The 23,242-nt window shown below is 43.5% G+C and overlaps 3 protein-coding genes across 3 annotated transcripts in view; 1 reads left to right on the forward strand and 2 right to left on the reverse strand.

Annotated features, from left to right (window-relative positions):
• Window positions 1–1,587: 1,587 nt before the first annotated feature.
• Window positions 1,588–6,460, reverse strand: NUDT19 (nudix hydrolase 19). Its single transcript, XM_066557452.1, has 3 exons — window positions 5,777–6,460; window positions 3,811–4,018; window positions 1,588–2,736 (listed from the first exon to the last, which is right to left on the reverse strand). Exons 1-3 carry the CDS (start codon window positions 6,458–6,460, stop codon window positions 2,510–2,512), a joined length of 1,119 nt encoding a protein of 372 aa, XP_066413549.1. The 3' UTR covers window positions 1,588–2,509.
• A 90-nt stretch (window positions 6,461–6,550) lies between these two features.
• Window positions 6,551–23,242, forward strand: part of ANKRD27 (ankyrin repeat domain 27) — a 55,154-nt gene continuing 38,462 nt past the window's right edge. The window contains exon 1 of the mRNA XM_066557144.1: window positions 6,551–6,633. The gene's annotated coding sequence lies outside the window, so the exon portion shown is untranslated. The remainder of the gene's footprint in view (window positions 6,634–23,242) is intronic.
• Window positions 14,153–18,495, reverse strand: RGS9BP (regulator of G protein signaling 9 binding protein). Its single transcript, XM_066557669.1, has one exon. The coding sequence runs from the start codon at window positions 18,080–18,082 to the stop codon at window positions 17,369–17,371; it is 714 nt and encodes a 237-aa protein (XP_066413766.1). The 5' UTR covers window positions 18,083–18,495; the 3' UTR covers window positions 14,153–17,368.

Consider the following 23,242-nt stretch of genomic DNA (forward strand, 5'->3'; position numbering starts at 1 on the left):
ATCAAGAATATTCTACTGGATTTGAGGGAAATTATCACAATGAACCTTTGGGATTTGGAACTTATTTCAGGCTTAAAGTCTCTGTAGTAGAGGCAATGGTGACATAGTTCTTTGGAAACGCTGGTAGTTCTTAACCAATGCAGGGACAACAACCACAGGAAAAAAGGAAAACACAAAACAGCTGTAGCACCAAGAAAGTAAATGGACAAGTGGAAAGAGTTCATAGGGATCTGCCCCTGTGGAAGTGGTGAAATAACTTCGTGTCAGTCCTTAGCTCTGCAGGAAGACATAACCCCAGCCAGACAAAGGGAGAGCCTCACCTACCACAAGTGCCAAAACTCTGCATTTTTCTGCACACCTGGCATCACCCCTGCATGCCTCCCCTGCCCACATTCCCATATCCACGCTCCTGCTGCGCCCAGGCGCTAAATGATTTCTTTATCAAAAACATTTTCTCATAATACTTACTTTCTACCTAAAAGTAAACTGGTAGAATAACCATAAGAGGCAGAACAATAAAAGAAATCCTTTGTGTATTTTGTTTTCTCGAGGGATATGGTCCAGATGAATAAAGTGAAGGTTCTAGGAGAGCACACTGTCACTTGTCGAAGGCATTACTGGATGAGAACTCGTGGAAACTGACTGCCCTTGGGGATAAAGGAGCAGCAGAGAAGAGAGCTGGCAGCTCTTTAAGCATCTTTTCCTTGAAACACAAAAACTCATGATTCTCATGTGTAAGAAATCAGACAAGGCAGGAGACCAATGCAACTGAGAAGGACCCTTCTGGTCTGACTGAAGTGCAAGAAAGAAATGCACTGGCACTGGAAGCAGGGATACATATCCATAGGGGAGAATATAGGGATGGTGCTTGGGGGTATAGGAATGAGATCAGGAGAGCTAAGGCACAGCTGCAGCTGATTGTGGCAAGGGATCTGAAAAACAAACAAAAAAAAAGATCCCAGAGGTATATTTATTAGAAAAGGAGAACTTAAATGTACACCCCAACCCCCAATACTTCAGGGATAGTCCACATGGAGAGCTGACAGGGTTTCTTTGACATTTTACTTTTTTTGAGGCTCAGTTTTTGCTGCAGTCATGCTTCCCACATTTCCCACGTCCCTGAAATAAAGGTGAGGAAATAAAGTACTTTTCATTGTAGGAGAAAACCAAGTTCAAGGCCATCTGAGAAGCCTGAACATAGACAAGTCCTTGGGACTTGATGAGATGTATTCCAGGGTCCTGGGGGAACTAGCAAGGGTGGGTCCTGGGGCACTCTCCATTGCATTTGAGAAGTCAGGGCAGGCAGGTGAAGTCTCCAGTGACAGGAGAAAAGGGAATGTCACACCCAGCCAGAATATTCAGGTGTTCTACTGCACAATACACAGTGCTCTGCTTATGTGGACATTGTTCAGCACAGGTTTACAAACCTCAACAAGGTCTGCAAAACCTGCACCAGCCTGGGTATGTTCTGAGGGAGAAGGGAAAGACACACCTTTTTTTCAGTATTTTTTTTAATCCAAATGAATGCTACAAACCAATTTAATCTAATTGTAGGAACAGGTTTTAATTGAAACACAGAACAAAAGCTGGAACAAAGCTTTCTGAACAACTTTACTGACTAATCTGAAGTCATCATTCATTCTCCTTCCAGATAATTTACAAAACTGCTCCATTGACTCCACTTATTGAACAAAAGAAAAGACAAATTCAAACCAAACATTAAGCAGCAATCATTCCTCTGAAGTTCTTAAATCTCAGTTATATTAGTAAAGTAGTTAAGAAGCAAAATGTGGGATGTTGGAATACGAAAAGTGGGTATATCAAGGAGGAATATTATTCCCTTAAGTTGTTGATATCTTTTTCGAGCTAAAAAATTACACTTTTTATTTTTTTAAATCGCTTACAACTTGAAGATAAAAAAATATATTGATAAAAAGAATGCACTCAATTCTATAGATGACTTCCTTTAAATTAGGTCTACCATTGAAAATTGTAGTTTTGAATTATTACCATTAGTAGAAAGAATTTAAGTATATAAAATATAAAAATTAACTTTATAATATCTTTAAAAAGTGCTTTATAGTTAATTTATGTATATATCTATATCTATACATACATTGCTTGTCCCCAAAATGAAAGAAATAATAGAATGGGAAACGTCAACAAATATGGAATGGGAGATTTTATCCATTTCTAACATTGCAGTTATCTAGTGGATAACTTTGGGAAGCATACTAAAAGAATCCCTCAACTCTTCTCTGCTTGTTCTAACTATAATATATATATATATATATATATAAACTTTCAATGAGAAGAAGACCTTTGTGACTCAACAGTGGCACAACTGCTCTGTTTTTAAAGACTCAAGAAATTAGATACACATACAGATATAATGCTTTGGCAGGACAGAAAAATATTTTCATGACTATTTGGCAACAGTTAAAAAGCACCAAAACCACAGTGAGCATATATGCAATTAAAAATATTCTAGATTTAAACCCAAGACATATTATAATCTACTATTGTAATCTGAATTATCACACTTTATCATCAGTGGATTTATATGCTTATATTTTGCTTGAATATTAACATAAACAGCAAGATTGTTGATGTCTTTCATTACTATCCTGTGAAATACCCCACCCTCTTTCATGAGATCTTCAACCTTCTTATCTGTTGACATTATAATTTTCTTTTCTCCAGTATAATCTGGATCCTCTGGATATAACTCATCTCCTGGGGGTAGAAAAAAAGATTTAGTTATAGATAGCCAACCTTATTTTTCAGCCTTTTCACAGGCAATTTTTTTAGGATTTATCAGTATAGGTAAATCAGTGGAAATGTATTTCGCAATGCAAAGTAAATTGCCTCTAAACATCTTCAGATTTAAAGACAGAATCATACATTTCTGAAGTATGTCAGAAGTATGACACTGCAATGCACGTTGAATGTTCCAGAGTTCCTGGTAATATGCTATTAATATGCTGTAATGACAGCCTGGGCAGACAGGAGTGTATACAATAGGTTGAGCACAGGACAAGCACTTCTTCATGGGTATAAAGATAGGACTATCTTTATATAAAGATATAAAGAACAGAAATGTATTTTGTTCTATTTTGTTAAAGTAAGTAATTGTTTTGCCATATCAAGGCATTATACTCTTGTGCAAGACTGACAATAAGCCCCAAATACAGAAATCCTACAGAAATTGTGACCAAAAGAAAAAAAAAAAGGAAAGCATAATGAAAAACAAACTTAAAAAGCAGAAAAGAATAAATAGTATATGCAGCTTTTCTTAATGCTGCATGCACATGATTATGAAATGAGAGAGACTTAAGCAGGAGAAAGGGCAGGAGGAAGATGGCTGAGGGTATGGTTTTAGTCCAGTGCCTTATCACTGCAGCTGGGAGGTGTGATACTGCAGCTGTGCTTGATTCCTATCTCCTCACAAAGTGATACCTGAAGGAAAGGAGAATTCCCACTGAAAAGGACTAAAGGAAGGAGTTTTTAAACACCCTTCAGATTACACAAAGCTGAAATGCTGGAATTTCTTCACAAATACACATGTGATGACAATGGTGAGACAATGAGATTAGGAGCAACTAAGAAATAACTGTGCTGCCTGATGCCCTGGCTTGTCTCTGACTGCAGCCACTGTCACAACTATAGCAAACAAGGCAGAAACAGCATGCAGTAACTTGACTTAAAGAGTATTTTCCTTTCAGTTAAGGAAGGTTATGTCATGTGGCTTCAGCACACAGCATTCAGGAGATGCTGTGCATTTAGGAGAAGTCTCCAGTGTGTCCTTACCTGGCAGCAGCTGGATGGATCCATCTGCAGCACTCAGCATCACGGGCATCCAGCGCTCACAGCCCTCCAGAGCCCGTGCAGAGCTGAACTGCTGCAGCTCCTTGAGGGAAGAGAAGTTGCACAGCCTGCAGAATTCATAAAACTGAGGGGGAGGAAACCAGATCTCCTGAGACTTAAAGCGTTCGATGGCTTCTGGAGGTGACGACCACTGGAAGATGAAAACAAGTCTTGAAATAATAGTGTCAGTAGCAGATAGAAAGTCTGAATAAACTGAAAAGTCATTTAGCAAGGAAGTCCATTCAGCAAAGGAGCTTGCAATGGACCATATCTTCTGGATATAGTAAAAACCATGCATAAGCTACACCAAAGTAACAACAAAGACATTCTTAAAACTGAAAAACAAACAATCAATAAAAATTACTCATTTTTTCCCAATAAAAATAAATTTTTATTTTACACACAGACATGCCAGGATTAAAAATTGACATTTGTTTTAGAGCCATGACTGAAAGTTTACCGAAACCAACAGAAAACATTAAACTCACTATTACCAGAAGCTGCCACTGATGCTTTGAGATTTAAAAGTACCTCTAAACATCTGCTTCTTAGAAGCATTGTTTCCAGAGCATCAACACCCAGCTATTCATCATAATTCTGCATGTTTACACTATTGGTAATCTTGATTTCATCTCACATGGTGAATTTAATAATTTATGCATAATCATTTGCAGTAGATTTATGCTATTATTAACAAAATTACAACATGAGCTCTTGAAAGTAAGGTTTCAGGTACTTTTAAATTTCTGTAGCAGAATTTGTTAAACAAATAAATACAGCAACATCAGAAATACCAAAATTTTAAGTAGGCTTTTACAGAACTGTCTGGTTTCTCATCTACTTCTAACTTGCAATCAAACTTTTCAGAATCCTAGAAAAACTTAAGGACCCTAATGTACCCAACCTTGAGCTCTCTTAGAGCTTCTTCATGAAGTTTGTTACTTTTACACACTCAATTAAAAAAAGAAAAGGTTAAAAAAAAGGTCAAAATTTTTAGTAGGCTATTTCAACAAGTTTGCATATTACTTAAAATATTTCAAGTAATTCCAAAAGACAAAAATTACTAGCATCTCATGCAGTCCTGGAATATACCTGGATATACTACATGGATCTCTCCCAGCATACTGAGGAGGTGTGACAACCCTGCTATATTGCAGGAATGAATGTAAAAAAATGGTATTTGTCAACTGCCCTGGAAAGAGACAGTAATTCACGGTGAAAGGGACCTGATGTGACACGGATCACGTCAACGACCTCACAAAAAACCCTCTCCCCACAGCTGCTGCAGCTGCACCTCAGGTGATGGTGGCAGCTCCAGGAGTCCAGGGGAGAGGGTGCAGGTAAAACTCCCTTCCCTTTCCTCACATCTCAAGGAGGTTTGTCAGAAGGGCTTGGATTGATCTGGAGAAGAGACAGTTCTATGGAGACCTCACAGCACCTTCCAGTATCTGAGGGGACTGCAGGGAAGCTGGGAAAGGACCCTTGTCAGGAACTGTAGTGACAAGACAAGGAGTACAGTGGGTACAAATCGAAAGAGGGGACTTTTAGATTAGATATTAGAAGGCAGTTTTTTTAGTGTAAGGGTGGTGGGACCCTGCAAAGGGTACCCAGAGAAGCTGGGGCTGCCCCTGGACCCTTGGAAGTGTGCAAGGCCAGGCTGGACAGCGGGGCTTGGAACAACCTGTTCTGGTGGAAGGTGTCCTGCCCATGGCAGGGGTGGGACTAGATCGGCTTTAAGGTCCGTTCCAACTCCTACCATTCTACGATTCTATGCCTGTTCGAAGTGTAAGGGCACAGTCTCGGCGGAGCCTGGGGCCGTGGGAGAAGGGCTCGGGCAGGAGCGGCCGCTCCCATCGCAACACCGCCCGGCCGGGCTGTGCTGCATGCCGGGCACCCCGGCCCCCCTTACCAGGACGGCTGTCACCTCCTGGTCGTCCTGCGAGACGTGTGGCGGCCGCTGCTGCAGGCAGCACAGGTAGAAAGCCGTGTCATAGCGGCGGCCGCCGGGGCCGGCCCTGCCCACGGGCGTCAGCCAGTTGCTCCACTCGTACAGCGCCCAGATGTTGGGCGCGCAGCCCAGGTGCCGGCACAGCCGCAGGAAGCAGGACGCGTCCTCCCGCACCCGGCGCCGCCACTCCCCGAGCTCGGCGGCGGGCGGCAGGCGCTCGGCGGGCAGCGGCGGGGCCGGCCCGCGCCCCGGCACCAGCAGCAGGATCCCCGCCTCCTCGAAGGTCTCCCTGAGAGCGCAGATGCGGAAGGCGACTTCCCCCGGCAGCTGCGAGCCCAGGCTCTCCCGGTCGGTGGCGAAGAGCGGAGCGCGGCTGCAGCCGGGCGGCGGCGGCTTCACGGCGCCCAGCCCGCAGTGCGGCGAGGCGGGCAGCAGCCCCAGCCACTCGGCGGAGAAATCCGCCGGTTCCGCCAGTCCGCCCGGGAACACGTGGGCGCCGGGCATGAAGCCGCTGCGGGAGCTCCGGCGCAGCAGCAGCAGCTCGTAGTCGAAGGGGCCGAGCGGCGAGCGCGGCGGCCGGCCCGGCGTGCCCGCCGCCAGCAGCAGCGTGGCCGCCTCCCGCCAGTGCCGCAGCCGCGGGTTCATCTTGGCGAGGCGGAGGGCGGCGGGGCAGCCGCGCTCCCGCGGCGGGGCGGGCCGGCACCGCCGCCTGCGCCCCCGGAGGAGCCACTGCAGCCGCGGGGCGGGCCTGCGCCGGGGGAGGCCCGCGGGAGGCGGGACAGCGCCGGCATGCCTCAGCCCCCCTCAGCCCTAAGCCGGTAAGTAGCGGGTGTCCTCAGGGGACGAGAGCTTAAGGAAATTCAGAGGGTTTAAGGCAGCGATGGCCGGGAGAAACGAGGCGATGGCTTTAAGTGGCTCGGGAAGCTGTGGCTTGGGCTGGCTCGCCCTTGCTGAGGGCTCAGAGCACAGAGAGTATTTCCAGCACCGCAAGGTGTGAATGTGCAGGAGCTGCCTGGCAGCCCAGAACCGCCCTGAGCGCGGGGAAGGGTCTGTAGTGCCAGCCCCGGGAGTCAGCACGGGGTCAGCAGCCAAGGACTCGGCTTTGTGTGGTAATGCTGCTGCTGCTGCTGCTGACCCGCCAGCTGGCCTCGCAGAAATCTCCTTATCTCGATGCCACAGCAAGCCACGCTGACTGCAAAAGTCATTTTAGGTCTGTAGTTAAATGTGACGTCTGCCAAGTTGTTTGAATTTGTTCTAGTACATTCCAAACGGGAGGAGTATGTAGAGTTTCAGCTTGTCATTACAGAGCTCTCCTGTTTTGAGGTTTTTAAGTACCTTGTTAGCTGAAAAACAAATATTCAGCAAGGTAGCAAAACCTTGAAAGGTTCTTTGAGCCTTTAGGAAACATTTTATTTTGTTAATTGATTTTGATTCCTCAATTTTCTTTAATTTGTAAGAAATTTAAGCAGAAAAAAGGTGATGACACAGGTTGAGAAGTTTTGAGAGGAATGGTATTTACATGTAACATGGAAAATCCTTCTCCCATCCATAATCCTTCTCTTGCCAGATTGCATTTGGCAAATATCCACGTACCTATACATGCTTCTGACAACCTCTCAATTTGATTTTGTATTTGAGCTTGTACTTGGTGCTTTATGAGATGTGTGTCACTGGAACTGAAATGAAGTTTAGAAGCAGCTGAAGCAGGGGGATGCTGGATCATGTCAATTGACAAATCCAAAAATGACCTTGCGGTGTGCCCAGACACAGCTGGGCCATAAGCTCACCCTGGTGCCTGCCTGCAGTGGGCAGGGCAGGTCAGACAAGCCAGCTGATGCTGCTGAAAGGAATGGCCAAACAACAGACAAGCCTGCCTCCCTGTCCTTCCCTTGCTTATCACTGAATGTACAAGCAAAACCAATGATATCTGTTAACCTGAGCAGCCCTTTCCTCACTAATTTATCCTTTTTGCTCATCAGTAATTACCATGTTAGGCAGTTGAAGCACAAAGCTCATTAATTTGTTGTTTTCTACTAAAGTACTTTGAATCTAAAATCATGACATTCATCTTGATATTTGTTTGCCCTTTGCACTCTTTGTGTATTTAACTATTTCACTGCGTTAAGCAAACATCTTGTTAGGAATGTGCTTTGCCTAAAAGCTGCTTTACTGGTGAAATATTAATAAACTACTGAGGTTTTCTAAGATTTAACATCCAATAAGCTTGATGGCAAATCAAAAAGATTTAGGGTCCATTATGTCAGATCATTTCAGCATAAAGACATTTTAAGTAGAAAGTACTCATGTACCAATAATGAATGGTGTCACTTTCAAATCAGATATAATACCCACACATATACAGAACTGTCTTAGTATGGCAGAAATGTGATATCTGATATCTGGAACATAATTTCAGAACATATCTAGGAAAATCTGATACCAGAGAATAGCAGTGGTTATAGTGTTATCTTAAGTTTCTAACTGGAATATTGGTTTGGGGTTTTTTATCTTGCACAGTCTAAAGGCTCTCAAGTGCTAGTATGCATGTAAAGAAGGATACCGTGGCATATGAAGCATAGGATCATAAAATGGTCTGGGTTTGAAGAGACCTTAAAGATCACCTGGTTCCTCCTCTGCCATGGGCAGGGACACCTTCCACTATCCCAGGTTGTGCCAAGCCCCATCAGACCTGGCCTTGGGCACTTCCAGGCATCCAGGGGCAAGCACAGCTTCTCTGGACAACCTGTTCCAGTGCCTCACTGCCCTCACAGGGAATGATTTCTTCCCAATATTCCACTCTCAGTCAGTGTGAAGCCATTCCCCCTTGTCACTCCAGGCCCTTGTTAATTGTTTCTCTTCACCTTTCTTGCAGGCTTCCTTCAGGCACAGGAAGGGCACAATTAGGTCACCCCAAAGCTATCACATTTGAGGCTGAACAATCCCAATTCTCTCAGCCTTTCCTCCTAGCAGAGGTGCTTTATCCCCCTGATCAGATCTCCCCTGGTTTCACTGGCACCCACTGGTACTAAACATCATGGGTCTGGTTCCCAAGGCATTCCTGCAGGGCAGTGCAAATGGGATGTGTGGCTGGCACAGTGCTGTGGCCTCAGACACCCAGAGAATGCCAGGGCTGGGGGTACAGCTCTGTTCAGGACTGAGCTCAGCATCCTGAGCAGTTCCTTGGGCCTAAACACAGCCAAGTGCAAGCTAAGGTAAACTTTCTTCCCTGCTCCATTTGCTGCATTTTCCCACACAGTTCTGCAGTATAAATCACCTGTAAAGAAGGTGCCATTCCTTACCTGAGGGTCAGCAGATTCACCCTATTGCTGGCAGCTTTTTTGGCTTCTTTCAGAATTATCTTAGGAAGATTATTTCAGTATCCATTCACTGCAAAGCTGAAGTCATCTTGTGTGAAATTCCAGGAGCATGTGAGTCTTTACCTGACCCAGTTATCAGGACTGGAGGTTGCAGGGCATTCTGAGCACTCAGAAACTCTGTGAGCAAAGATAAAGGATGCAAAGGGAAGTTCTGCCCCCTTCCAGTTTCTTACTAAGAAAGGCAAAAGATCAGCTCTTGGAGTGTGTATCTGCCCCCTCAAAGCTGTAGCTGACCTGCTGGAGGTAGCTCACATGAATATAGAATAACTCTTAAAGGCAAATTAGATGGAAGGTTATCTACAGAGCATGTTTCTTCATCTCAAGCTTAGATGATTTTTTTCTTCAATATATTCTGCTAGAATGCAGAGCTTATCTCACTTGTACTTAAATATTCTATAGCTTTATGAGTGATTTCAGAAAAAGAGAAAATCTGAGAAAATCTATCTCTAATCCTAAACCAAGCACACCAGTTTGTGACATTACTGTGTGGAAGGATTCCAGCACAAGGACATGATGCTTCTAGGGCCAGTTGTATGCTGGGAATCCAGGGCATTTCAGTGTGAAGAGAGCTCTCCCCATAGCAAGAGTTAGCTAGATACCTGTGTGAGAGTGGAGAAAGAGTCAGAGGTCCCCTCCAAATTAAATTATTAAAGAAGGAAAAAAAGGTGGTTTTGCTAAAAAGTAAAGAATTCAGCTGTCCTTCTAGTTTCTTGTATGCCAGAACATACAACTGTGCACTTACTGGGCCCCAAATAATTTTGTATTTCAGGTTGTTTTCAAAACCAGGTGTGTTGTATTGAAAAAGAAACCCTTCTGAGTGATGCAAAAATTACATCAAATAAAATACCATAAAATTTTTGCACTGATAATAATTCTTTGTGGCATCATATTTCAGCAATGCAGGGGTTACTTCAACATTTTTCTCTACAGTTCAGTTACTGCTTACAAAGCCTAAGTTTGTTTAAAAAAAAGTCTAAGTCACTAGATATATAGAAATGAATCTCAAATTAATTTTCTGGGGTTTTTTTCCTATGTGATTACACTACTTAGCAATCAAATTACTTCATTCCTTCTGTTACATCATTGCATAAATTATTTTGCCCAGACAGGTCAGTGCAGATTTCACCACTGTAATAATTAATTTCAGATGAAAAACAAGGTCCATCAACATTTCATCATTTAGTTTAGTTTACATGCTGTCCTGTGGTTGGAGATGATTATACTGAGTCAGTTCTTGGTTTAGTTTAGATGCATCTTTGTCCCCATGCAGATGCAGTGTCTACAACGAGTTGTGACAACTTCAAGTATCAAAAAATGCAGAGATTTCCCTAGGTTTGTCTACTGCTTCTAAAACTGGCTTATTTTACAGTATTGTAGAATCACAGAGTCATTTAGGTTGGAAAAAAACCCCAAGATCATTGAGTCCAACCACTAAGCCAGCACTGCCAAGTCCACCACTAAACCATGTCCCCAAGTGCCCCATCTACACATCTTTTAATTGCCTCCAGCTACTTCAAATGGTATTTCAAATACCTCCAGGTCACTTCAAAATGACATGCTAAAGCTTTTAGATTGTTTAGCTCATATAATGTCAACGAATAGGCAGACTTAATAATTAATATGAAAAGTAAATAGATTATTCACTGTATAGGTTTTCAAGTATTGTTTCCATATTGTGAATAAATGTCTTATGTAGGAAATGCAGGTTTATGATTATAACACCATTATATAGAGTAAAAAGAAAAATAGAAAAAAAACCCAGCTAAACTCATACAAAATATGATATTCCAACAAATTAGGCAGATGAGAAAACTAGGTTACAGATAATATTAACAACTGGAACTGTTCTACTTCCATCATCTAATCATCTCCAACAGGCACCAAATGGATTACACATTTTATGGAAATGGAAATTATGGTTCTAATTCTGCAGCTTTTAGTTATGTGAATAGTTTTCACACATGTAATTTCTTGCCAGACTGAGTACTGTTGGCTTGTTTGATGAATCATTTGAAACACCTTCCAGGACCCAGAATTCAAATGTGGATATCTAAAGTTACACCTGAAATTAGCATATTAGATTAAGTTGCTAAGGGAGTATCATGTTTGCTGTCTCTGGCATTCCTCAGTCATTTTATATGGTATAAATAGTTAAGTATTTTCTTTTGCCTTTTTTTTTTTTTTATTTCCCCTTTCTTGTGTTTTTTTCCTTCCCAAAGTTTATGCTGTTTTTGTATAGATTTTTCTGGATCACACAAAGAAATTGCATTTAATTTTTTTTTCTCAAGACATTTGTAGATGGCTGTAATATACAAGGTTTATTATTCTTTCAAAAGCCCCATGATTTTTAAAGTCAGTTGTTTGGCTGTGGTTTCTTAGTGCTGTGGCACATCAGTGAGTTCAACTGTGTGTGTTACTTGAACATTTGTGTGTGAGACAGACCTGACTGATCAGAGACTGCAGTGATAATTTCATGCACAGTGGAAATGATCAAAATAACACAGAGCACATTTATACTACAGCGGTGACTTCATTTCTGTGCAGCTGAATTATACCTGGCTCTGAGAGGATTTGTGACTTTGTTTAATTTGGTGGAGATTCAAGTATACGATAAATAATGTCATGCAATGCAGTGTAAATAAAACATACAATTCAAGGAAAGAGAACAAAACAAAAACCCACCTGACCCTGTGCATGGCTGAGAAGTCAGTTTCTGTCACTCTGGTAAATCACAGTAGATACTCTCACAAATGGATGGAACAGGGAAATAAACATAATTGCATTTGGTAAGTGGCCTCTGTGGGTGGTGGTTTCAGAGAGGTTGTGATTGGATTTGTGTTTGCAGTCACATTGCTTCCAGCATGGAACACTCGTGCTTGGCTGCCTGAGAGGATCCACCAGAGCCCTGGTGCTGGCTAAATGCCCTGGGATTTTTCACCTTTGCACAGGTTCTGCAGTGGCAGCTGCTAAAGCCACATCCCAGCTGCACCCAGTACCACAGCAGCGAGCTGTGAGGATGGGTGATGGAATCCAGCCATGTGGGACTCCTTCTTCCAGGAGAAAGTCATTGTAGCGTGGAACTGGGGGTGATAAGGATTGTCTTCTGTAAAATGGATAACAGCATGTAGCAAATTAAAATAGTTTTACTCTTACTCTGTAAGACATAATAAGAGAATGGAGTCAGTTCCACTCAGGGATATTTTATATCCTCTGTCCCACTGGGCATAAGATATTCCTTTTTTTATAGAGAAGCTGTAGTTTAACATTGGGATGCTGTTGTATATAACAAAAAGCAAACTTTGGTATTTACTACATATATCCATCTCCTTTCCTTTTTTTGTTGTTCCCTAAACACATGTGGATAATTTTATATGAAAAACATTATTTTCTAATCCCACTTTTATTGTACACTTACTGTAGCAAATGCTGCTCACGTGTGAACTATTTTGTCCAGATCTCTTCCTGTATTAAAAGACTTATATAATCGTATTGAGAGAAAGCACTTAGAGATCTGTAATCCACTGGTCTTACTGAATGACTTTTTACATAATGAAAATCTGTGAAGGGTAAATATGTTGACCAGGAGTTCCATTAGCACTTAAATAGAAGGTATTTCTGGAAAGCAAACATAAACAACACAAACCTTCCAGAGAAGGAAAAGCAAGCCTGTAACCAATCCTCTCTACGAACAATAAGCACATGTTTAATTTTTAATCTGAAAGCTAATTACATCAGTCATTTAGTCCAGTTTTAAATAATTGCATTACTGTAAAAAATATTTTCATACTTACATGAAGAATTTTGAAACTAATTTTATGTTATATTCATAGTGCTGAAATTTGATGTTACATTGTTTGCAACATCAAGAGAAACTTTAATTATGGTCCTATATTCCTAAACCAGAAAAAAGGGTAATGGGTTTTTATGGTGATAGACTGGAAATTCTGGAATGAAAATACAAATTGCTGCATTTAACAGACTCAGTTTTGATGGTTTGATACAACTGTTGATCATTGTTGCTACCAACAGCACAGGACCAAGTTTCACACTCCTTAGGTTGTGTAAATCTTTTGCTAAAGTAAATGCCAGCTTTGCTGGCTGAAAGAGACAGAGTTTGGATCCTAACACAAGGGGATTCCAATTGTTAGTCCAGCCTGGTCTGGTTTGCAGGTTGTCCAAGCCAGTGGTTCTGTACTTAACTCTGGACATCCAGCGCTGAAGGCAGAATCATCTGTTAGCCTAAATGTTTTTGTAGCTGTTTCCTAAGGCAGGGAGTTCCTGGCTTTTCAGACTGTTAATTCCCTAGCAGTGTATGATACATCACTATTCAACTTTGGGAGCTTGAGAAGGCTGTGTTGATGTTTACAAAACTAATGACAGGGCTTAGCATGTTACTTTTATTACTGTGGTTGAAACAGGAACTTTAGTTTAGAAGAACCTACTACAGATAAGATATATTAATATTCCAGCTTTTCAAAGAGTCATAGAGTTTGAGTTGGAAGAGACCTTAAAGATCATCTGGTTTCAACCCCTGCCATGGGCAGGAACACCTTCCACCAGACCAGATTGTGCCAAGCCCTGTCCAGCCTGACCTTGAACGTTTCCAGGGATGAGGCAGCCACAGCTTCTCTGGGCACCCTGTGCCAGGGCCTCACTGCCCTCACAGGGAACAATTTCTTCCCAGCAAGCATCTCATCTGAACCAGCTCTGTCAGTGTGAAGCCATTCCCCCTTGTGACTCCATCCCTTCTGAGTAGGCTCTCTCCATCTTTCTTGCAGGCTCCCTTCAGGCATGGGAAGGGCACAATTAGGTCACCCCAAAGTTTGTCTTCTGCAGGCTGAATTCTCCCAGCCTTTCCTCACAGCAGAGGTGCTTTATCCCTCTGATCAACTTTGTGGCCTCCTCTGGACCTGCTCTGACGAATTTTGTTTTATTTGAATTACTGCTGCAAGCAAACCAGTAAGTTATAAGGAAGTACTTTATTTTAAGTTAAATAAATAGTGACAGTAACAGGTTTGCGTTATTCAAAGTGTAGAAAATGCCACCCATGCACAGGCAAATCCAGTGTAATTCAAGTCAGGAGTAAGATTTTACTATACAGCAAATTTAATATGTGTATTCTGTGAATAAAGACAAAAGAGCTGAAGTAGATCAACACTGATATTAATTAAGCAATGACCATCTTCTCTTGTACTATAATTACATTCTCACCAATCAACATGAGAGTATGTGCTTTTTCATCATGCTGTTTCAATATAGAGTATTTTGAAGTATGAATTCCCTCATACACAAAGTAGCATTTTCAGTCTCCTTCCAGTTGCATTCCAGTAGGGGGAAAAAATGAAGACTGCAAATCTGTATCTCTATTTCTTAATTTAAAGGAAGCCTCTGTACTTTGGGCAATGGAGGTTTCATTTACTTTTGGTTTTGTGCAGTGTTGTGCCAAACTCTGTCATGTGGAACAAACACATGTAGGAGATGAGTGGCAGCACTTTATCCATGCAGACAGTGCCAATCCTCTGTTTAATTATTAATTTCAGATAGGCCAAATATAAGATGATACAGATTTTTAGGAACATACTAATGATGAATTAATTTGCAGATAGCTTTGTCTTAAGATTTGAAAATTCTTTTTCCAAGGCCAATCCTTTAAGTAGTAATTGTGTGCATATTCATAATAAAGCAAGACTTCATACTTATAGGCTATTTATATGAATTCTTTGAGTCCTGTATTAAAAATCCAAGTAAAAAACCAAAACTGCAGTGGCTGAAAACGTAACAGTTTACCAACCCACTGAGGCTTGCTTTTGAAGATGACCTAGTCTTAAAAATTCTTCTACACAACTAAGCATGGATAAACTGTTTATCTATGGTTAGGTGTGTGGAAGATACCAAGATAAAAGATAATGAATGTTGTCTTTGTTACCATCTACTTAGACACCAGAAAACAGACTTGCATTCATGACTTGGGGGTTTGAGAACATGTGGTTAAATGGTCTGATTTCACAAGGTTTATGGAGTTTTCAGGAAGCACAGAACAGAGTCCAATGGCTTCTCTACCTTCCTGTGAACAAAGTGAGAGTGCAAAAAGCAAAAACATCCACAGGTCCTTAATGACAAGAGGTGGCAATCCAAATTGCTACATTCTTCTGCAACTTTTACTGTATTTTCCTTAAATATGTTTACTTATTGTGATTGTGAAGGAGATCATCCAATTTAAATGAACACTCAGCAATTACAGCTTGTCTAGGCAAGCTGGAGCTGTAGCACCGATAAATACAGACCTGGCTTTGTTAGAAAGCTCTCAGGGATCTCTACAGACATAGATTAACTACACATAAAACATAGTCTATGGAAAGAGTGAGACACAACAGAAAGGAATGTGGAGTTGTCTTGGAACATTCTGAATTCCTGAGAGAATGGAGTTAGACTGGACCAATGTGCAGAGCTCACATTATCCTTCAACATAAGGATAATCTGTAGCTTTGAATTCAGGCCTCTGCTTACTATTTTTTTCCTCACCTACAAGTGACCAGATTCAAACACACTTCCCCCCCATAAATCCAGTTAAGTTTTAAAGATTAAACTGTTTGCTGCAGTTTCTTGAAGTATGTTTAGTTCTTAACTCAAAAATATTAAAAATATTAGGTGTTTATGCATGTTGTCAATTTTATTTAACAAGCATGAAGACTGTTCACAAAACATGTCTGATTATTACTTTTTGATAATGTTCCTGTAATAATCAATGAAGAAAAATGACTTCTTGAACCCCCAGTATTTTGGAGTCTTTGTATTTGGCTGTGGAGTGCCCCATACACCTATGGCACTGTAGCACATGTACCAAGCATTCCTGAACATACAGTGTGTTCACAGCACTAGAAGGTACTTCCAGAAGTAAATAATAAATACCATAACACATAAATCCTTTTTACAAAATATTGTAAAGCTTCTCTGCTAAGTAAGTGTATGTTCCCACAGTTTTATGTTTAAATGTTGACAATTCCACAGGGAAGAACTAGAGAGTTTAATGCTGTTGCATTTCCCTTCCAGAATTGTAGTTTTATCAAATGGGACCAATCCTACAGGCTTCCTGTTTCCCAGATGATTAATCAGAAATGACTGAGATATGAAACTGAGACACATTTTTAGCTTTGTCTGGATTTCTGCAATTTGGGAGCTTGCAGAAATGTGGCTGTACACATACAAGCATCAGTCCCTCCCTGTCCACAGGAGAGGGGATCCCATTGGGAAAGTCTGCTTTAACTTAACATCATTTCTTTTTGCTAGAACCTATTTTCCCCTGTTACTGCATCTGCTGTAGGTAGATTCATTCATTCCTGTTTTCATAGTTAATCAGGGAGTACAAATTGCTGCTTCAGAAAGAAAAATTAAAATCAGTAGCAAGAATCAGTCTTTCTGCAGGGAAAGATAAAACTGTGGTAAATGTGAATGAAAACCATGAGGCTTGCTAGTATTTTTCTGAATATGCAACTCTCCCTTTTTTCTCTCTGGATTTGGAAAGCCATTAGTCATTGATATGTGCTGTGCCAATTCATGCAACTGGGTTCCGTACACTCCAGTCTAAATCAACAAACAGTAATGGTATCAAACATCGTTCTGTTTGCTCCCCCCTCCCCAACCATTAACTTATTTAAAACAGAGCTTGGTTACATTCTTTTATTGGGGTTTTTATCCTTAGCCCTTTCCTCTGCTCAAGAAATACGTTCTGTATTTGATGGAAAAAAAGAAGTATTCTATTCAGTTGGTCAGACAAAACACCCATGTTAGCCATCAAATTTATGTTACCCTCCAATACTGTAAACAGTGACCAGCAGCAAACACCAGAGCCTAGTGAAGAACAAAAACCACAGGCTTCTGAGAATAGTGACCTATTAATAGCAGGCAAATCCCTGTTACAGCCAGTAGTGATAATACCCTGATACTTCACTTAACTGTTACAAGTCCAGTAAACGAAGACATTCTCTTCTGCAGGCTGATTTGCATCCCTTTTCTTTAAAAAGCATGAAGAAACAAATAGTGCATTTTAGGCTATCCAGAGGCAAAAGTTTTGCTTTGTTCTTTCAAGTGCTCGTTTAAAATTCTCAGTTCATCCAAGTAACACACTTTGGAAGTGAAGGTGAGGCATGAAACACTCCAGAGACGAGCTTGCACCACCCTAAGACAGTTTTACCACACACACTGCCAGGACAATAGCGATAATGAGCACAGCAGTGAAAATAATCCCAGCTAGAACCTTGCTGATATCGCAGAAGGATTTATTTTCCTCCACAGAGATCATGCCAATAGAGGAAGCGCCCACACTGATGGTGGATTTCAGTTCAGCCCCCGGGTCTTGCTTAGCCTCTACTGTCCACTGGGGGACATTGACCTTCATCTCCATCTCGTACATCATCTCTCCTACCTGGTTGATCTCGTTCTCGAGGTCTTTCAAATCCACCACGTCTATGTTGTGCTCAGCCTCGTATTTCATGTTCTGGACGCTCATGGCGCGGGCGGCCACGCCGGAGGTTCCACCGCTCATGCCCGTCTGGATCAGGTGTTTTTTGGGGACGTTCAGCGGGAACTCGTGGCCCAGCTCCAGGGCTCTCCTCATATCGATCTCCAAGATCTCTAGGCACGTGGAGAAAATCACCCATAGCCTCTCGAACTCGGCTTTATCTTCCTTACTCACGCTTTTGTCCTTCAGGACCGTGGTGAGCTTGTTCCTGTTGGCCACCGCCAGCTCCTGAGCTTTCTGCCGGGTTTTCTTGAGCTCCTCCCGCAGGTTCTGGGAGTCCGAGGTGCCGCCGATGGTCAGCACCATGTGCCGGTAGCAGGCGGTCACCTTGTTGAGCGCGTCCAGCAGCGCCTTGCACTCCTCCTTCACCATGGTGGCGGCGGGGGCCGTGCCCGGTGCCGCCCTGCCCGGTGCCGCCCTGCCTTACCCAGTGCCGGGCCCCGGGCGCTGCCACAGCCGGGCGCTACCAGCACACATGGCAAGCGCTGCCTTCGGGTCGCGCCTGCATCCAGCACCCCCTTACCCGCTGGTCAGGCGGCGCCGGCGGCTCCGGGAGCCCGGGCGGGCGGCGGGGAGCCCGGGCGGGCAGGCAGCATCGCTCCCCGCGCCCCCGCCGCCTGCAGCGCCGCCGGGACGGCTCGGTCTGCGCCGCGCTCAGCGGGGCGCTGCTGTTTGAAAAGTGCCCAGCGCCGAGGATGGAGGAGAAAAAAATAAGAAATCAAAAAAGCCAAGGCTAAAGCTCTGGGGAGCGGCAGCCGGGCAGCCGGCGATCCCCGCCGCCGCCACTTAACTCGCCCCAGCTGGGCGCCCGCGCGGTCACATGGGGGGAGCGCCCGGCCCGGCCCTATAAGCCCTCGCAGGCTCCGCCTCCGCAGGCAGCGATTCCGCGGTGCTCCCGGCTCTTTGCCCGCTCCCTCCCGCCTCTGCCCAGCCATTGGCTTCGTGCGGCCGCGCCGGGCCCGCCCTGGACCCCGGTAGGGCTTGGCCGGGGCGCGGAGCGGCGGGGGAGGCGGGCGGTAGCGGATCTGCGGCCGGGGAGTAGGGAGGCGATGGTGTTGGTGTGAGTAGCGCTCCCGCCCCGGGCAGCCTGCGGCTCCCGCCGGGACCGTCCCGCTGAGATGGGAGCGGGGAGCGCTCCCGGCCCGCCGTGCCGTGCCCTGGGGGCTGCTCGGCCGCGGCCTGGGCGGTGGTGGGGCTGTGCTTGGCCTTTGCCCGGGCCGGAGTGCGGCGGGGTCGGGCCGTGCGGACACATGGCCTGGTCAGTGACTGCCGCGGCAGGGTCGATCCTCGCCGTGTTGAGCCCCACTGTGCATGGCGGGTCAGCCTTCCCGGCCCCCCGGGTGTCCCGTGTGTCGCAGACCCGCCGGGACCCGGCTGGGGAAGGAGCTCGCTGCTGTTGTCATCCGCAGGAAGGGCTGGCTTGCGGTCCGGGGCACCTGCAGTTAGCTCGAGTCAGGCCATGGCAGAGCAGGGAGCGCAGGGAACACAGCAGTTGTCACTGTCAGAAGCGATGCTCCAGCGGCTGCCCTCAGCAGTGCCGGGTACAGCGCGGCGAGCACTGATGGGCGCTAGGCCGTGCTCGTTGTGCAGCAGCGGGGTGCAGGTGATGCTGCTCGGTGACCTGAGCTCTGCTGTCCCTAGCCCCTGGTGTGTCTGCTCAAGTGGGCTTCTGGAGAGCTTGCTTGTCACAACATACTCTACCACATATGCCCCAGCGTTTGTGGGGAGCTGGGTGGTTTTGTGATGCTACAGTGGCCTGAAAAAGCTGTGAAGCCACAAGAGTCCCACAAGAAGGGAGCATGACTCAATCCCTTATCTTTTATCACTGCCTTTGCAGGGCAGTGTGTGTTGTGAGCAAGATAATTTGCTAAGAGGAACAGAGTCCAGGCAGACTGGCTTTCTGCTGCTGAGCCCAGCTTGAAGAGCCTTGTCTAGCCTGTGTTCCTTTTTCTGGTAGCTTGGACTCCACTGACTGGGGTTTTTTTGGTTTGTTTTATCTTGCTTTAATTTTGGCCCTCGTTCCAAAACCTATGTAGCATCTGCTGCAGGTTACTTACTACCTGTGGAAGAAATTGCCTCTTAACTTTGTGTAGATTATCAAATTACTACCAACTAAACTGAGTAGCTCTGTCAATTTGCATGTTGGTAGCCTAGAAGAAGCAAATCAGTCATGCCTGTTTCTTTGTAGGAATAAAGATACACAGGATGATTTTGATCTGATTGTAAGTGAAGTCTTGTAATTGCCTAATCATTGTCAGGTGGAAAAAGGATTAGGTCTGGGTTTGAAGCTGTGTGACATAAGTGTTAAGCTTATTGCTGACTAAATTATGCATATTTGTGTGTCTGTTTTAGCTATTTTTATAGTCTGCTACAGAGTACTAAAGTTATGTGAGAATTTGGAAGCTACTTCTGCAAATGTGTCTGGGGAGGGGGGAGAGAGGGAAGATTGGTTCAGAAACATGTGACTATTTAAATCTGAAGGTAGCAGCAGTCATAATCTGTATCAAGTAATACCTATGTACATCTTTCGGTGTGTCATGTGGGAAGAGCCTGTTATTTAGATTACTTCTAATTTAAGTTCAGCTGCATGCAGTTATACAACTTGCTTAGATTGTGGGAACTCTTAAAATTCAGCTGTTTGTCAGCCAGCCACGATGTTCTGAAAATCCAAATCTTGATACTGCTTTCAAACAAGATGCTGACTAGCAAAAATACTGTCCTGGGAAAACTATTAGGATGGAGGTAAAAATCCTTAGAACTGCCTTAGGAAGCAGCATAATGAGTAGTAGAAAAAATGTATTTCCTGGTTCTGTGGCAAGGCTTTCTTGCAATAGATGTTAATGATCATATTCTTCCTGTGCAGTACTCTTAAAGCTGTTTGCAAAGTATTCTGTGATGCATCTTGAACATCACTAATTAAATGTTGTAGTCTCATTTTAATACTTTTAAGTAGAATTTTAGGTAAATGCAGGTTTATTTTGCCTTAATGGTTGGTAAGCCTTGTCTGAGGGACTTGCTTTTAGAGTAAGCTCATATACTAAGTTGGGTCTGTAGACTGCTATGGCTTGGCAAACTTTGAAGCCACTATGAGATGAAGAAGGCAAGTAAGGATGAAGTAGAGTGAAAATAAAATGTGACATCAACCCTTTCTCTCTCCCTGAGCACTGATAAATTGTGAATTCTTTGAATTCTGTGGTTTGTTTTCTGCTAAGCTTTTTGCTTGTAGAGGTGAGAAGATTTGATCCATGTGAAGAATCTTAATTTATATTTTGGGGGAATGTTAGACTGATACTTCTGTATCATGATGTTTACTTTCAGGAAGCTCTTAATTAGCTTAGGCTGTGACGTGTTGCATTGTGTAGTATTTATAACACCAGTAGCGGTTAAAATAATTTATTTTGCTTGTTAGAGCTTACCTGCTGAATTATTTTCCAGCCTTCTAACCCTTGCCCTGGTGCCTAAATAAATAAAACATTTGGCTTAAGTAAACCTCTGTGTATTTCAACTCCATAAGGATTTACCCCTGCCCCCACCAAAGAAGGGGGAGGGAAGTACCAAAGTACTGAAACCTCTGAGAGCCTGAGGAGGAGGTGACCTTACATACAGCTCACTGGTATTTGAAGAGAGCATCCTTCTTTGAGAAGCTGTTGTGGGAACTTTGTGTTTGCTGTTAATGTTCTCCCTCTGAATGTTCCTTGTACCTGTTGGTGGTTCATTGAACAGCACTTGCACTTTGTTCTAGGGCTTGCTTGGAGTAGCTCAGGGCTGCCCATCAGAGAATGTAATGTAGCTTCAGCAGTGGAGTCAAGGAGTGAAACTTCTTTGCAGCCAGTCTGGTGGACTTCTAAAGCTGTGAGAATTGGGAATCTAGGGTCTACCCTCTTGTGAAAAGAGGATGCAGCTGCTTCCTGATGCTTGGCTAATGACAAGCAAGGTGTGTTTGAATGTGTTGGAGTAACTGGGTAGAATTGGGAAGCTTGGCTGTTGGAGGAACTGCACACATTGAAATGTGCTTCCTCTGGAGAAAGGGAACAAGTAACAGGGGAGACTCAAACCCCCAAGTCTGGGACAAGTAAGGATGTGCCCATGTCAAACAATAGTACAAATGCACTGCTAAAATATAAAGGGTGACCCTTCTCACCACTTCTCATGTGTGAGAACTCAGTTCTGGACTTGGAGGTGGGTCTCATGAGAAGCTGCACAAGGATCTGGTACAACCCTGTGTACTCAGTCCTGCCCAAGGATGTGGAGCAGTGGTAGCAGGGCCAGAGCTGCCAGGCTTAGAAGAGGCTTGGGAGATCTTGGGTAGAGGCAAAACCCAAGCCATGAGATCCTGTGCCAGCTCTTAACCCTTCAGTGGAAGAAATGTGTGCCTGGGAGGGAGATGCTGAGAGAAATTAGCATCTTCTTGGAATGCTCATGACCCCTCCTTTCCAGATTCTGTTCCATTGCTGTCAGGCTGATGTTCTGGGATAACAAAACTTAGTTTTTCACTGGTTGCTAGTAAACCTTGAGCTGACTGATGTGAATTTACCACTCTATAATCTGATAATGTGAGGGTGCTACTATTGCATACTTCTGTTTCACAGAAATCAGTACAAGCTGAACCTGAATCTAGAAGGTGTAGGAATAGATTTACTTATTTATTCCCTCGTGGTGACCAAGACCTACTGGAATGTGTCAGGTGTTTTTCACAGGATGCTCAACGCTCATCCTTTAGAGTTTTCAAATGCTCAGAAAAAGAAATTATCTTCTGTTTTTACTTTGAGGTGAATGCTGATGTAGGGCTAAAGTTCAGATTGTAACTTTTGCCCAGAAGCAGATTAACCAAGGAGTAATAGTGCTGTAAAACAGGAACTGGTGTGGTAACTTGAGTTTTTGGACTGAGTCTATTTAAATTCCACTGTTAGATTCCTGTTTGCTTGTAAAGAGCTGTAAGATATGCTTACCTTTGGCTGTTCCTTCTAACAAGTGGTGCTCTTAAGGAGTGTGTGGGAGACAGATGAGGCTACTGAACTTGGCTAAGAATTTTTACTGACTTTGGTAGCTGTTTTTACTTTGTTCTGCTAAATTATTATTAAAATGCCATGGTGAAAACACAGAACACTATGCTGCTCAGCATTTGACTATGTAGTGTTTGTATACACCATCCCTCATGCTGTTATGAAAGATGTTTTCTCTGCAGAATGTTTTGATTAGTCTTTAGTAGGGATGTAGCTGGCTGTTCAGAGCATGATGAGGCTAAGGTTTGAGTAAGTAGTTGTACAGGTTGAATGTGGACAGGAGGTAACTGCTAAGTGGCAATGCAAATATAATGACATAATCCACTTTGATGGCTGTTTGTCTAAATTTCAAAGTACTTCTTAAAAGGAACTGAAACTTGCAAGCTCTGGAAAAGATTCTTCACTTGTCCATCTCTAAAGGAAAACACCATCAATGAGAAAATGAACTGTCAGAATTTATTGCTATTCACTGTTTTCACTATCAAAGGTAATTAGGCCTCATTTCCAATGTTTTAGAGAAAACAGAGGC

Source organism: Molothrus aeneus, chromosome 11 (genome assembly GCF_037042795.1).
Source record: "Molothrus aeneus isolate 106 chromosome 11, BPBGC_Maene_1.0, whole genome shotgun sequence".
Taxonomy (NCBI): domain Eukaryota; kingdom Metazoa; phylum Chordata; class Aves; order Passeriformes; family Icteridae; genus Molothrus; species Molothrus aeneus.

Excerpts from the sequence above, each read along its gene's own strand:
- NUDT19 (XM_066557452.1), bottom strand. The coding sequence starts at position 6,460 with ATGAACCCGCGGCTGCGGCACTGGCGGGAGGCGGCCACGCTGCTGCTG. Across the intron at positions 4,019-5,776 it reads AGGAGGTGACAGCCGTCCTG|TGGTCGTCACCTCCAGAAGC; the intron begins GTAAGGGGGGCC and ends TTCATCTTCCAG. Across the intron at positions 2,737-3,810 it reads ATCCATCCAGCTGCTGCCAG|GAGATGAGTTATATCCAGAG; the intron begins GTAAGGACACAC and ends TTCTACCCCCAG.
- RGS9BP (XM_066557669.1), bottom strand. The coding sequence starts at position 18,082 with ATGGTGAAGGAGGAGTGCAAGGCGCTGCTGGACGCGCTCAACAAGGTG.